Source organism: Helianthus annuus, chromosome 7 (assembly GCF_002127325.2).
Source record: "Helianthus annuus cultivar XRQ/B chromosome 7, HanXRQr2.0-SUNRISE, whole genome shotgun sequence".
NCBI lineage: Eukaryota > Viridiplantae > Streptophyta > Magnoliopsida > Asterales > Asteraceae > Helianthus > Helianthus annuus.
In genome coordinates, this window is record NC_035439.2 from 89,857,851 (window position 1) to 89,873,122 (window position 15,272).

Consider the following 15,272-nt stretch of genomic DNA (forward strand, 5'->3'; position numbering starts at 1 on the left):
GGAAGGAAAATTTTCTCTCCTAATCTCTCCAATTTGGGATGATGAATATATGGTCGTATTTTCTTCCCTTTTCCCTCCTTTCCCTTCCCTCCCCTGTTAAATGAAACTCGGGAACATATTTTTATCTCTTTTCCCTCCCCTTCCACTGTTAAATGAGACTCGGGAACAGAGTGTAAATTGCTTATTTGTTTTTTATTTTTTTTAAAGTCAATAAGTTACAAGTTCGGATAGAAAAGCTTAGCGAACCATCCCTAAAACTAAATATCACCCAAATCCCCTGCTTTAACAACTTTGACTTACAGTAGCATCGCGCCTTTTGCCACTTCAATGACCACCGGACTCACAACGCCGCCGTGGCAACCGTAACCTTTCAATGGCGGCGATCTCCGTTAAACGCAATTCCGTCGTTTCTCGCTTCAAACCCCTTCTATCATCACAGGTTCATCTCCATATCTCTCATTTTATTCATTTTTTTGTCTTTTTTTCACTTGAGCATTTCATCGAACACTTGGTGTGCAACAAACTTCTAAATTTTAATTGCAGTGTCTTTACCATAAACTCGCTGAAGCTGGAAATAAACCTCGACCCCGTAGCGAAAAAGATTCTCCTTTTCAATTGGGTACTTTAACGAATTTTGAAGCAGTTTGTTTGTTAATTGTTCTGATATGTTATGTTATTATGAAGCAATGAAATTGATACCTTTTTTGCACGTTTTTTAATTAATTTCTTGCAAATATTTAATGGGTTTTTCTGCAGTGTTAAGTTTTAACGTTAATATTGTGATGTTAGTATGTTTTTTTTAGCATCTTAACTCAGTTGATGGATCTTTGGTTAATTGGTAATTGACAGGTGAACTTAATATTATTTCGAAATGGCAAAAGATGGATTCGAGATCACTGGGGATAACCCGAAAGGTCCCCTCGTCTCCCTATACTCTTATAAAGATTCTCCGAAGCAGAGGTGATTTTTGTTTTAAGTACCATTTTCTATATATCAAGCATTTTTATGAATTCTGTGTTTTTTCTCAACAACAATTATTCAACCATTTGTCCATTCATATTATAAATCTCGAGCTTTGATAATGATATTTCAACGCATCCCTTAGTTAGCCCATACTGAATGTCACGTGTCGTGCCATTAGATGCCATTTTTTAGCAGTATTAACAGCTCTTTCATTCGTTCAAAATTTTCCGATAACCATGACTCTACAAGTCCACATATACTCTTCACTTCATATGTTTCAAGCTGAAAAAACTACTTTCATTTAGAGACAATGTGACTTTAACTTCATGTACAGGATTTGAAGCCTACTTGGTTGGCGGTTGTGTTAGAGATTTACTTCTAAATAGAACGCCAAAAGACTTTGATGTCATCACTACAGCTGATCTTGACCAGGTTATCCTTTCTTAAAACTACTTTATCGTTGTGCTATTTGTATGTATTTTTAATCGTCTATCTGATGTTGATGATTTAAGTATATGTGCTACTTTGGCAGATCAAAAAGCAGTTTCATCGCTGTATGATTGTTGGACGCAGGTTTCCTATATGTATGGTGCATATAAAGGGATCAGTTATTGAGGTAGGTTGGTTTAGTTACTTCGGTTTTGTACATTTGTTTGTTTACACAGTATATTATCTCAGTTAATGTTGTATACTAGGTATCTAGTTTCAAAACTTTGGCAAAACATTCCGAAAATAAAGAAAAATTCCTCGTCTCTCAAATGCCTAGAGGCTGTGACAAATCAGATCTTAATCTCTGGAAAAACTCCATGCATCGCGACTTCACCGTTAATAGGTATTCTATGCTGCTTTTGTGCATGATTTGTAATTTAGGGGTGAGCAGAAAACCGAACCAAAATTTACGGTTCGGTTACGGTTTTGCATTTTATGAAATCCGAAAAAACCCGAACCGAATAACCTAAAAATCATTTTTTTAATGTTTGTTATGTATTGATTTAGGAACTATTAGTTTTATTCTTGAATGTTAAGTATTTATAATAAAAATATTAAATGATTTAACAAAAAAATAAAATGATTTTTAAAGTATTATAAAAGAAAATGTCTTACTTTGGAGAAACATAAAAATAGACCAGAAGTTAGGTTTATATGAATATATTAATTAAAAAGGTTAAACATAACAACTTTAATCATCATCATCATACTCAGTAAATCCCACCAATAACAAAATTAAGGTAGGGTCTGAGGAGGGTAAGATGTAGACCGTTTTACCTCTACCCCGTAGGAATAAAGAGGCTGTTTCCAGTGAGATCCCCGACTTGATAGTAGTTTTGCATCAAGCCTTGGACATAAGGCACATAACACTCAACAATCGGGACAAAGGCTGATTAGTGCATGTACTCTTTTATCGTTCGGCTATCAATGCCACCACATGATGCATGATTAACCATCCGCCGCTTGTAACGTTATTTTCACGAAATTAGTTGAATAACGTTAAAATTAGTGCAATTTCACTTTTTCCCCCCGAACCCACACATATATACATTATATATGCACACCAAAAGCGGTGCGTTATAATAACTTAAATGTAAACATCTAAGAAAGATTATTAAATCTTGGATTATACTTTTTATTCTTGAATCTTACGTAATTTTGTTCCAAAAACGGAAACCTAACTGTTGCTAAAACTGAAAAAACCGAAACTAAACGGTTTTCAATGACCGAAAACCGAACATTTCGGTTACGGTTTCAGTTTTACCAAAAATCGAACCGAACCGAACCGTGCATACCTCTAATTCTTGTGCATTGCACTGTGGATGATTCGTTTTGTTTCTCGTAACTGTTGCTTGTTGTTTTTCACGTCGTGGTTCCAGTCTGTTTAATCTTTCAATTGTTTTGTGATTTTGTGGTTTTGTGGAAGCAGCTTGTTTTTCGACCCTATTATTCACAAGATCTATGATTACAACAATGGAATGAAAGACTTATTGGACCTTAAGGTTAAACCTAACCATCTGTCGTTTTTCACATTGTTTTCATTAACATAAGCCACCTAACAGAAAAACAACATTAGACTCAAACCCGTTTTGTTTTTGTTTTTGTTTTTGTCATTTCAGCTACGGACGTTAGTACCTGCTAACGAGTCATTTACAGAGGACTGTGGTTCGTTCATCACTTTTTCAACCATATATTTGTTCGTAACGAAGCATGATGGTGGAAAATTACTAACTATATGTTTCAATTATGTTCTTCTATTCAGCAAGAATTCTTCGGGGACTAAGACTTGCTGCTCGACTTGGCTTATCGTTTTCAAAGGATATTGAAAGTGCAATTCATAAACATGCTTCATCTATTTTGACTTTAAGCGCGGTAATAAAAAAAGGTTTAATTAGGAGTACGGATAAGGTGTGTTTGTGATAAACGAATCCTCATTGTTCATGTTTTTTTTTTTCACAAAATTTGTTTAATCAGCCTCGGATAATGATGGAGATGAATTATATGCTTTCGTTCGGGGCTGCAGAATCTTCACTCCGTCTACTTCATCGATATCACATTCTCAAGATTTTGCTACCATTTCAGGTAATTTTTGAATAGTGCAGCCGGATATTATTTATATTTATGAAAGAATATATTTTTATAAGTGAAGTTTTGAAATGTTGGATTGCAGGCAGCATACTTTTCTAGACAGACTACTGGATCTGGGCAACATACCATGATGTTGATGGTATGCACGGTAGCTTTTATTTCAATATTTGATTATAACATTACTGGGGGTGTTAGGTGGCAGCATTTGAAGTCTTAAAGTAAATTTCAGAACCGTCGAGACTCTTTTTTTTCCTAAACAAAATAAACGCCTGAATGGTTGGTGGTGGACGGGGTTGGTTGTGGTGTGTGGTCCAGGTTTCCTTTTTCTCGTATTCATATGTTTAAGTTGTTTTTAGATCTATTAAGAAAAAGTTTTAGGTTGCCCGGTAAAGGTTTTATAAGTTTTTACATCTAGAAGCAAAAAGAAAATAAAACGTAGAGTAAAATACATGGATGGTCCCTGTGGTTTACCAAAATTTTGGATTTGGTCCTTAGCTTTTCAAGAGTACATGGATTTGGTCCCTTGTTTCATATTCGAAAGTGCTCTTTGTAACGCCATTAGTCCCCAGCCAACAAATCTAAAGGTTTTAATAGGTCCAAGTTAGGGACTAAATGCATTACAAAGTGCAAATCACAGGGACCATCCATGTGCTTTTGGAAAATCTAGGGACTAAATGTGTTACAAAGTGCAAACCACAGGGACTCTCCGTGTACTTTTGGAAAGTTAGGGACCATATCAAAATTTCGGTAAACCACAAGGACCATCCATGTACTTTATTCTAAAACGTACTTACTATTGTTTTAAATATCTATGGCTAAATGAATTGAACCGCCTTTGTTTTTCTTTAGTATTTATTTATTAACCGACCGCAATGTGGCTTTTTTTTATTTTTTTTTTATTTTTACAGAAGCTGTTCTCCCATTTGGATAAGTTTGTTAGTTGTGACAAGCCATCTGCACCTAGCTTATGGTGAGTTATTTTCACCAAGTCATTCATTAGTCAAACTTTAAGTTGACTAAGCGCTTGTTACGTAAAACAGGATCGGACTTTTGGCTTTCCATCAGGCACTACTGGATAAACCCCAACATCCGTTTGTTGTTTTGACTTTCGGTTCTGTTCTCTATCATCAAAGTTGGGAGGATGGTATCATGTTTGCAAGAAAATATGTACAACCACTAGTCAACTTTGACCCCGAAACTTTAGATCCATATACGCCCCTTTCTGATGACGAGGTGGCCAAAAAGGTGAATAAATTAGCAATGCGGGTGATAGATTCTATTGATATTTTGGTGGATGCTGATGTCCTAAACAATACAATGTCGAAATTCCCTTGTTCTCCGTGCTCTGGTTTGGTAAGCAAAATTTATCTGGGTAAAATGCCAAAATCGCCCCCTGAGGTTTAGGTACTTTTGCCTGTTATATCCAAAATATGAATTTTTTGTAACTGGACCCTGACATTCATTTTTGTTGCCATTTACATCCAAATCACTAACTCAGTTAAAAGACTTCGTTAACTCAGGGGCGATTTTGGCAGTTTACCTTTTATTTTTCTGTTTTTTAATTTTCTTTACCTTTAAATAAAAAGAATTTTTATTGTTATAATATATATACGTATACACACATAGGATAAGGATCCGTTAGGAACCACCGCGAGAACCAGTGTGAACACAACCAAAAATATCTAAAAAAAATAAAAAACACACAAAATAAGTTTTTTTTTTAATTTTTTTAATAAAAATCGCTAATTTTCGTCTCTAAAAAAATTGAACAACAGTACCACTACACATGTGCATACGCATGCACATGTATAGTTTTTTTACCTCTTTATGTAAATGTGTGTGTGTATATATAAATCATGTGTATATTTTTTTATTTTTTACCCTTAAATAAAAATAATTATAATCATAATATATATACATAAACACACACCATTTGAATTTCTCTTTCAAGAGCATCTATACATCAATTTTCAGGTTAAAACGTAAGATTACTTCCAACGCAAGCTAAACAACTTGTCTTTTGTTTTAATATTTTAATTCTTATTCAGGTATTTATTTCCAAGAACGCTGCGCACAGTACTGCACAACTCTTTCATGTTCTTTCACATAAAGTTTTACCACCCAGTAAAGGAAGAAGTTCATTTGAGATGAACAATCAGTTACTTGGAAAAGGGGACCCTTCAGAGACGAGATTTGCCCTAGGAAAGATCATCATGAACACCATGGGCTGCGGGATTGACAACCAACCTGCACTACCTGAAAGTGTACATGTTACGCCACCCGATTCATCCTTACAGAAACTGAATGCAAAATCAAGCAGCAGTAAGAAGCAAAATGCAGCTACAGAGAAACCGATCAAAGAGATTGCAGATTCAGTAAGAATTTCATTTTCAATTTTTTATGAATAGTTATTGTGTCATATGGTTACAAATAGTTCACTGAGTGTGATTTTTGACCCGTTTTACTCTTAAGCTATTTTTTTCCTCTAAATTTTAACAGTTTAAGTCGTTAGTGATTAAGTGTCATCCTTTGTTTTCTGAAGATTACAATACTTAATTTGCCACAAAAGTCAAACGCTACTATCTTATTGCATCATTTGACTAGACAAATAACACTGACAAATAGGTTATCTAATCTTTAAACTTGCCAAAAAGGATTTTTTTTTTTCATTTTTAATGAGTCGCTGAATTCTTGGTTTTCCCCTAATTAGGAACTAATGCTTATTATTAACAAACTTGCAGGATCACGCAATCGAGAAACCAGAAGAGATATGCGTATCTAAATCACCAATACAAGAACTCATGGCCACACTGGAATCCATAATAGAAGATGAAGAAGATCTTCCATCTCAATTAGAAGGTCAAAACGCTAAAGAAAAAGTCAATTCACCAGCCGACGTGCAACAAAGTGTGGACAGAAAGGACAAAAGGAAACAAGTGTTGCAACTGTCTTCTCTATTTAAGTGAATAACACCACAAAGTGTGGCAGGTTTTGTTTTGGTAGGTTTTTTTACATCAGACTTCTTTATCCGAGTGAGTACACCAAACGTGTTAGATCGTGTTAGCAAGAACCATGTACTATTATACGTCAACAAATTATACATATCATGAGATACACATGCGAGGCCAATTGAACTTGGTATAACGTGGGTTTGAGCTCGTTCAAGTTGTGCCCAACTTTTTAACGAGCAATCTCGAGCAGATTAGAGTGGCTCAACTCACATTGTATAACTTCACTATAGTTTCATTTTTTTTTACTTCAACACCAAACCAGTACAACTAGTATAACTCAAAAGACGCCACTATTTGAACGGTGCGTACATGTATCGGCTTTATATAGAAGGAAGATGCATTATCAAGTTGTAGCGTACGGTTGATACGCTTTTCTTGATGCTTCCAACAAATTATAGACCAAAATTATTCTTATAACAATCGTTAAAACAAAAGTTAAATTGCAGGTGTATACTATGATCAGTATATAATGTAGATTTCTAAATTAACTAATTTTGAATGTTAATTTTGATTACGTTTACTTGAACGTGTTACTTATATTGTTCGTTAACCGTTTATGAGTAGGACCAAACCAACTCTTATAAATCAAACCCTTTGCGCATCGAGTGATACAATAGTATATGTGTACTGTGCAGTTGCATCCATGACTCGGAAGAAGCCAAGTCAGCTAGCACTTGTGGTAAGTTCCATATCAACTATGTGCCTTTAATGAACACGAAACATCATTAGAAAGGTGGTATAATCTCATCTAGCACATGAAAGCGTAGATGGTATACCACGTTTGATGTCGGTGATACTACGTCATGCTATCCCCCCGGTTGAATGCCACTAAGGGGAGTGGGGGTGGTCCGTGATGGCCACCCCATCACTCGTTATTTTTTAACGAACACCGCCGCCACCACCTTGGTAACGAGTGTTAGCAAGAACCATGTACTATTCTATGTCAACAAATTATACATATCATGAGATACGCATGAGCATCCACTTTATACGCATGTATCAGCCTAATGTTCATTAATACTAACTTAAGTCATGTAATAAACGACTTTATGTTGCGTATGAGCTTTGTATTTGCCTATGAACTTTTACCTTAAAAAAAGTGTTGCAGTCTAGAAAGTTTGTGCTCTTAAAGGATTGTAAAAACAAGCTTGGCCAAAATCAAGTGCGGTTTGTTAACTTTACATCTAAGGTGTTACAGAGTAATTTTACAAACTCAGCTGGCTGAGGATGGACTCATTTGTTAAGTACTTAATTTATAATTATTTCTATATGTATTTGTCACTTAATTCTATATAACATGGAATTTTTGTTTTATTTATTATTATATCATAAATATATATAGTAACATTTATTATCTAACTAACTTGGTATATGAAACGTGGGTTTGAGCTCATTCAAGCTGAGCCCAACTTTTTAACGAGCAATCTTGAGCAGATTAGCGCGGCTCAACTCACACTGTATAACTTCAATATAGTTTCATTTTTTCACTTTAACACCAAACCAGTACAACTAGTATAACTCAAAAGATGCCACTATTTGAACGGTGCGTACAACATGTATCAGCTTTATATAGAAGGAAGATGCATTATCAAGTTGTAGCTTACGATCCATACACTTTTCTTGATGCTTCCAACGAAATTATAGACCAAAATTCTTCTTATAACAATTGTTAAAACGAGAGTTAAATTGCAGGCGTATACTAAAATTTGTATTTTACACGAGAAGTATACGATTAGTATATCAATGTAGCTTTATAAATTAAGTAAATTTGAATGTAAATTTTGATTACATTTTCTTGAACATATTACTTGTATCATATTGTTTGTTAACTGTATATGAGTAGGACCAAACCCAACTCTTATAAATCCAACCCTTTGCGCATCGAGTGATAAATAGTATATGTGTATTGTGCAGTTGCATCATCACTCGCAAGAAGCTAAGGGGGTGTTTGGTGTTGCGTTTTCAAAATAAATTATGCGTTTTCAAAATAGATTTTGCGTTTTCAAAACTGCGTTTTGAAAAAGCATGTAGGTACATGCTTCTCCAAAACGCAGGCAGATAATCACTTTTTCATCCAAACACCTTTTTAGATTATTTATGTTTTACAAACGCAATAATCAAATAATCACTTCAAAACGTAATCCCAAACACCCTCTAAGTCGGCTAGCACTTGTGGTAAGTTCCATATCAACTATGTGCCTTTAATGTACACGAAACATCATTAGAAAGGTGGCATAATCGCATCTAGCACACGAGAGCATTAGAAAGGTGGCATAATCGCATCATGCTCGTCCCCGGGTTGAATGACACTAATAAATTTTAGTAGCATTGAACTTACAAAGAATTTTGTAGAAAACATTTGCTAGGTAATGAATGTGTGTGTGTATAACAGCTCTTCTTAATCATCAACCTTGTGCTACCTGCATGAAACTTAACTCATCTTGCGTATATATATGCCGGGCGATAACAATAATGGGTTGTAATTATTCCCAAAAGCATAATAAAATCCAAGTTGTGACTCCTTTTCACAGAGCACATAAAGTAATTAACAGTTGTGTTATTCATCATGGGATCCTTTTAGCCTAAGATACTTATGTTTCCTGGTACTAAAAATTTAAAACACCTTGAGAGCAATTTTTTCAAAATGTGTCATGAAAAGAAACCGAGGCTTGAAACCATGAGTCTAATAGTTATGTGGACCGTGGGAACCAAGGTCATGAGAAGGCCTCTTAAGACTCGGTGATATAAAAGCTAGGCCTTCGAGTTTCTGGTCATATCCTGCTACATCACATCTTCAAATTCTTTTCATATCCTGCTATCCTCTATATATGATTATGATGTGTGGGTTAACCTTTCAGTATGTGACCCAAAGAGAGCATATATATTATATGGGTCAAGTTATTCTACAAAGGCTTCTAATTGTGAGAAGTGTAAGAAGGATAAAGGTTTTTTTTTTTTTTTTGTAGTGGGGTTTTTTTGTGTAGTGGGTTTTTTTAGGTTATTGGACACTTGTCACTCTATAAATCATTCTTACACTTCTTACAATTAGGATCCTTTGTATTTGATCCTAATCCTATATTATATAACACTTAACAAAACCACTTTATACTCCAAAATCAATAAAAGGAAAGGATGATCTCAAAGTTAGCATCAAATACGGCCAAAGATATATTATCTAAACAATCAGTAATGAAGCAAAACTCCCAATACATATAGTCAACACATCATGGTCATGATTCAAAACCATCCCTACATATGTAAATATCATAACGCAGAATATTATGAAAGGTTAGCAGCATTTATTTGCCAAACTCGTATTTTTACTGATAACTTCCATTCCCTCGTCCCGATAGATTCCAAAATCCAACGCATCAGACAATCTCCAAACCAGCATACCTTCGACTGTCAGTTTCTTCTTGGAGGACTGTATGAATATTAACAAGTGAAGTTAAAAATGCATCTATAAAGTTAGCTAATAAAAAAGTGTGTACCTTCTTCCTTTATGAAGCTAATTGCTTTTGTTTCATAAGGTAGATACATCAACAATGAAGAAAAAGAAGGCGACACGATCTTAATATTAGTACGACCTTGATCTTCTTGTTCAAGTAGCTTCTTGTATGTAAACTAAACGAATCATCCATGTTAGATTAAGTCCAATAATAAATGATAATGAGGTAGTGTTTGGCATGCAGGAATGAGAGGTGGAATGGAATGGACCATTGTGAGGCAATGAAGAAAAAAGTGTTTGGTTGGTTGATGGAATGGAATCGTCCATTCCAAAATGCATTCCATTCCCTCAAATCATTCGATCCATCCCCCCTGTTTTTTTCCTTTCCATTCCCTCTTCCCCCTTCATTAACAACACCACAACCCACCACCGTTGCTACCACACACACCACCACCACTGTCATCCGCCGCCGTCACCCAGCTCCGCCACCGCCGCTGCCACCACCTAACGCCGCAACCCACCTCCATCCTCGCCACCGCCGTCGCCGCCACCCACCGTCGCCACTTCCACCTCTGATCATTGCCACCACCCCCCTTCGATCATCGCTGCCATCATTGCCACTGCCACCTCCGATCACCGCCGCCACCACTATCAACCGCCACCACCCACCGCCACAACCGCTACCACCTCCGACCATCGTCGCCGCTGCTACCACCTCCGACCACCCCTGCCACCACCATCGCCACCACCGCCACCTACCTCTACCGTCATCCACCACCACCACCACCGTTGTCACCATCCGCTGTCGTCTCCACCCACCACCACCGCCGCCGCTACAACTGACACCTAGCACCATGCCCCATCATCGCCCATCACTGACCACCGCCATCTGATTTTATTCCTGTCTTTTTTTGCATACCAAACAACAAAAAGTAATTGTTCATTCCATTCACACATAGTAACCAAACAAGACGTGGAATGGTAATGATCAATTCCATCACCTCATCCATTCCATTACCTCGTCCATTCCATTCCCCCGTCCATTCCATTACCACATACCAAACATACCCTGAATGATTCATCAAATAATAAGTCACATATATGTATCTCTTACCTTAACAACATCACTGTGTTCTCCAAGAGCAGTATAAGGATAGCACGATCTTAAAGTTAGAGATCGAGGACGGCAACACCAAAGTACAGCATCCACAAAAGCTATATGAGCCAATGATTCTTCTTGGGTTTCTAGTTTTAGCTCAACAAGCTCGAGTTCATAAGGTGGCAGCTTAATAGCCTTTAGCTTCTCTAACTCTCTAAATTCCTGGAATGAACATACAACCGTGTGTTTGGGATTATTTTATATAATTGTTCACAACAACAAAGTAATGCATAAATGATTGACCAAAGAAACCAACCTTACTATATATGGCACGGATATACAACTTCGAAACATTGAATACATTTTTCTTGTTGAAAAGCTGCCTTAACTTCTGGAACCAAAGCGTGTCTATAAACATGACACTGTAACAAAATGAAACCAAATTGGGGGTATTGAACTCAACTTTTTCCAAGTCACACTGTGAATATAACACCAATGTCCTCAAGGAATGACTTGACAACTTTAGTTTGTTGCATTTATATGAAGTAGACAAATTCAAATTTTCAACAAATGGGAAGTTGGATAAGATGTCTGTAAAAATATAAACGTTTGATAAGGAATTCTCATAGTAAGACACGTTTTTTAGTTTTTCGCATGAAGCCAAGTTCATTTGTGGTGGCCCTCTTCCATAGTCATCTTTTATTAAAAGATGATGTAGATTTGGAGCTTCAATATCTATTCTCTCAAATGGAGTGTTATACTGAATCGAAACACTTCGAAGATGTTGATGCCCATAAACACAAAATCTTTTGAGACCATGACAAGCCTCAACCTGAAATACTCGTAGAAAAGGGCAACTAGTGGTAAGATACGAGATCACTTCATCATCTATGGAGACGTTTATAAGACACAAGAGACCCAAACACTTAAACATGACAGCATGAAGCATGAAGGAAGAAGGCAAGTCACAACCATTTATGGTCAAAGCTGATAACGCAGAAACAGATAAGAGTATATTAGGCAAACGATACCTAGCAGAAGCAGAAGGGGATTCTGATAAGTTAACAACATTAATCACCAAATCATACACGCCATTCTGAAGAAGTAATTCAAGGCATCTATCAACAGTATACAATTCTGCAGGCTCCCTGAGAGTTGTAATGAGCCTTAATCTGTGTGCAGTGAGATTTTGGTTGCAAAATCTAGAGGTGGTATACTCAACGTACTTGAAAAAACTTTCCCGAGATCTAAAATTACGGATGGTGAAATCTAAATGGGGGAAAGAGGCAGTTAGACGAAACCATGTCTTAGACGCTACACTCATTCGAACAAGCTCTGCAGGAGGGCAATAATAGAGTATGCGAGGAACAATAGATTCAGGAAGCTGCGAAATCAGGTCCATCTCTTCAATTTCAATTTTTCACAAGCTAGGGCTTCCAACTATATTTATTAATTGCTTACAAAACTGAAAAGAATAATAATACAAAGCGTCTATCAAAATTCACATTTTGGGGGACAAGATGATGGATATGCAATTAACAGATATAATAGAGGGGCGGAATTGTTACCTCAATAGCTGCTGAGCAGCAGCAGATTAGGAAAATAGACGGAAACACAAGCAAAAAAATCTCAAAGCTTGAGTGATTAAACAGATATTACAGCTTACCCCTTATACTTTACTACTATTTGACATTACTAGCTCAAACTAATCTGGGTTTGTTCTTGAGTTTTTGTTGTTTTTGTGATGTAATCCTGTTATGTTCATGTAGAAAATTATTGGTTTTTACAATAAAATATTGTCTTTCTTAGGGTGTGTTTGGCTTAGCTTATTTTAGTTCAAAAGGACTTATTAACTTATGACTTTTCGAAAAGGAATTTCTAAAAAAGTGTTTGGGGGGTTAGCTTATAAGTTAATAAGTAGTTTTTTAAAAAGTGTTTGGTTTAGCTTATTCATGTAAAATGACCAAAAAGGACATCCCTTTTAGCTGATCTTTTTATATTAGACATGTTTGGGATCAAAGTCAAACACTACCCGGAATGACTCGTTAAATATTTGCAAATACAAAAACTGTATCATACGTCTACTCTGCTTCAAGCAGGTCAGCTAAAGCATCAGCATTATTGGATATCGATCCTACCTGACAGTTGATAGAAATAAACGATGAGCTGTTATCAAAATATATAGAGTATAAATAAACTAGCAATAAATTTTGAACTTCAGTTTAGAAAAGAATTCAACAAAGATTCAAAATTATTAATTATAAACAGTTACTACAATCATCTCTACAGCTTAATCATCAGGTCAACTGCATTTTTCATACATTCTTGATGCACCATGCTGTAAAGTTGTTTATAATCAGATTAATGAAGTTATTATGGACTTGAAAAGCTAAATTAACCCATCTAACATTGCTCAAGAGAAGCTAATAATGTATGAGACCAATTACCATAATATGAGCTAAAATGGGCGGGCACAACCATCATATAACAAATCAACAATGGAGATCACATTTCAAAATTGGTCCATTCAATAAGTAATTAGTAATCCCCAAATAATCTTGATAAAATAACATGTTACCAGTTCAAAATGCATACACAAACATAACATTATTATTTTAAAACACTACTGATGCCCTAGGTTTTATTATTATTTTAAAGCTCTTCATTATCTTAAAGAAACTGTTATAAAATTTCATATATCTCAAAAGCTATCAGGTCAAAAGAGTTATTATATGAAGCCAATCACTATAATCAAATAGGCGAAAGTAGTCTATTACCTTACTACTGCTTGAATCTGCTGCTTCTTCACCTAAGTGTTAAGAAGAATTCCAAATCAGCAGAGGAGGCCGTGAATTCTGTCATTTCATAAGAAAAGTATGAGAAAGATCAAACACTCAGTCATAACCTAATATTGAAATCAGAAGCTTATACTACCAAAATTTACATCCACAAGTTGCAGTGGTCAGGTAAGTCGTCTTCTGATGTAAGTAAGGGTTTAATTGAAGGTGGTAGATTGACAGTATTATGGTAGATGGGGAGTTAATTGATGAAGGCGGCAGATGGGTTAGAGGATTGGCAGACGAGTTGCAGTGGTCAGTCAGGGTTTAATGAATTGGGGGTGATTAATGAAGCTGCAGATGGAATGGCAGGGGTTTATTGGGAAATTTGTCCCCCCAAAGGACAAAGGACTTTTGGGTTGGGTTTGAAGAAGTTAGAATTTCTTACTTTTTTAAAACCCTTTAATCAAGTGTAAATTATAAGTTATACTAAAAGTCGTTATGTGTTTGCCAAACATTAGCGTAAATTAAGGAATTCTAAACACCTACTTAGTACCTACTAGCGTTAAATAAATGTTTTGATATTGGGTATTGAGCCGTTATAATCTATTTAATTATAAGATAACAGAAACCAGATTGCTCATTTTTGAAATAGTTCTTTATCACCAGTGCCATTTTCTTTGTCAAAACAGAAAAATTTATGACTTCAATGAAAAATTTTCCTTTCTCCGCTTATGGGCTTAGAGGTAGTGCTTTCACGGTGGGTCAGACTACTTTAAAGGCTGCTTCGGGCAAAGTGACCAAACACTAAAAAGCGTGCCTTGACAATCAGCATGTGTTTATCCCATTTGCTTCTGATACTTTTGGTTTCCTGACGCCAGAGGCTATGGACCTATTTAGTCGAGTTTAAAGGGTCATGTATAGTAATTGTCACAACCCCTGACCCCTATCTCAGGGAGTGGGCGGCCGTGAGCCTGTTTCAGTGGTATCGGTGTTTATCAATTTGGCAGCGGAAATTTCATTAGGACCGTAGTTAGGAAATATTTTTATCAGAGTTAAACACCAAAAATATTTAAATTATAGAAATGGGATAAAACCCAAGTTTTTCTGATAATACATTTATAAGTGGGACAAAACCCAATTTTCATTTTGATACATCTATAGGGAATGATCCCAATTATTGAAAACAATTCTCATTTTTTAATTAGGTAACTTTTATTGCCACTTTTCTAAGCCTTCAGTACTCTCCAGCTGGCTTTTATTGGCTTCACACTAAGTTACCTGAAACACGTGTTTAAAACATTTTATCAGCAGGAAATACTGGTGAGTGAATCCCAGTTTAATCAAGTTTTAAACAAAAAGTCGCATTGAACAGTATTGAGGGCGCATCCGCAATT

At 35.9% G+C, this 15,272-nt stretch overlaps 2 protein-coding genes across 6 annotated transcripts; one reads left to right on the forward strand and one right to left on the reverse strand.

The window, feature by feature from the left end:
- The first annotated feature begins 243 nt into the window (after positions 1–243).
- LOC110920924 lies at positions 244–6,809 on the forward strand. The gene is made up of 15 exons (XM_022165159.2): positions 244–439; positions 544–619; positions 850–960; positions 1,298–1,395; positions 1,496–1,579; positions 1,659–1,795; positions 2,882–2,954; positions 3,072–3,117; positions 3,215–3,324; positions 3,427–3,534; positions 3,623–3,679; positions 4,449–4,510; positions 4,581–4,893; positions 5,589–5,915; positions 6,282–6,809. Exons 1-15 carry the CDS (start codon positions 374–376, stop codon positions 6,504–6,506), a joined length of 1,893 nt encoding a protein of 630 aa, XP_022020851.1. The 5' UTR covers positions 244–373; the 3' UTR covers positions 6,507–6,809.
- Positions 6,810–9,673: 2,864 nt separating this feature from the next.
- Positions 9,674–14,293, reverse strand: LOC110920777 (F-box/FBD/LRR-repeat protein At1g78750). 5 transcript variants are annotated; one of them, XM_022164972.2, is made up of 8 exons: positions 14,033–14,287; positions 13,876–13,953; positions 13,178–13,236; positions 12,667–12,850; positions 11,415–12,563; positions 11,114–11,320; positions 10,043–10,175; positions 9,674–9,975 (listed from the first exon to the last, which is right to left on the reverse strand). In XM_022164972.2, exons 5-8 carry the CDS (start codon positions 12,498–12,500, stop codon positions 9,923–9,925), a joined length of 1,479 nt encoding a protein of 492 aa, XP_022020664.1. In that variant the 5' UTR covers positions 12,501–12,563; positions 12,667–12,850; positions 13,178–13,236; positions 13,876–13,953; positions 14,033–14,287; the 3' UTR covers positions 9,674–9,922. The 5 variants fall into 5 exon arrangements, with proteins under 5 accessions (XP_022020664.1, XP_035831590.1, XP_035831588.1 ...); XM_035975697.1 differs by having other exon boundaries at positions 11,415–11,520; positions 12,130–12,850; positions 14,033–14,283; XM_035975695.1 differs by having other exon boundaries at positions 11,415–12,850.
- Positions 14,294–15,272: the final 979 nt, after the last annotated feature.

Excerpts from the sequence above, each read along its gene's own strand:
- LOC110920924 (XM_022165159.2), top strand. The coding sequence starts at position 374 with ATGGCGGCGATCTCCGTTAAACGCAATTCCGTCGTTTCTCGCTTCAAA. Across the intron at positions 2,955-3,071 it reads AAGACTTATTGGACCTTAAG|CTACGGACGTTAGTACCTGC; the intron begins GTTAAACCTAAC and ends TTGTCATTTCAG. Across the intron at positions 3,325-3,426 it reads CTATTTTGACTTTAAGCGCG|CCTCGGATAATGATGGAGAT; the intron begins GTAATAAAAAAA and ends TTGTTTAATCAG.
- LOC110920777 (XM_022164973.2), bottom strand. The coding sequence starts at position 12,500 with ATGGACCTGATTTCGCAGCTTCCTGAATCTATTGTTCCTCGCATACTC. Across the intron at positions 11,321-11,414 it reads TCCGTGCCATATATAGTAAG|GAATTTAGAGAGTTAGAGAA; the intron begins GTTGGTTTCTTT and ends TGTTCATTCCAG. Across the intron at positions 10,176-11,113 it reads AACACAGTGATGTTGTTAAG|TTTACATACAAGAAGCTACT; the intron begins GTAAGAGATACA and ends TGATTCGTTTAG.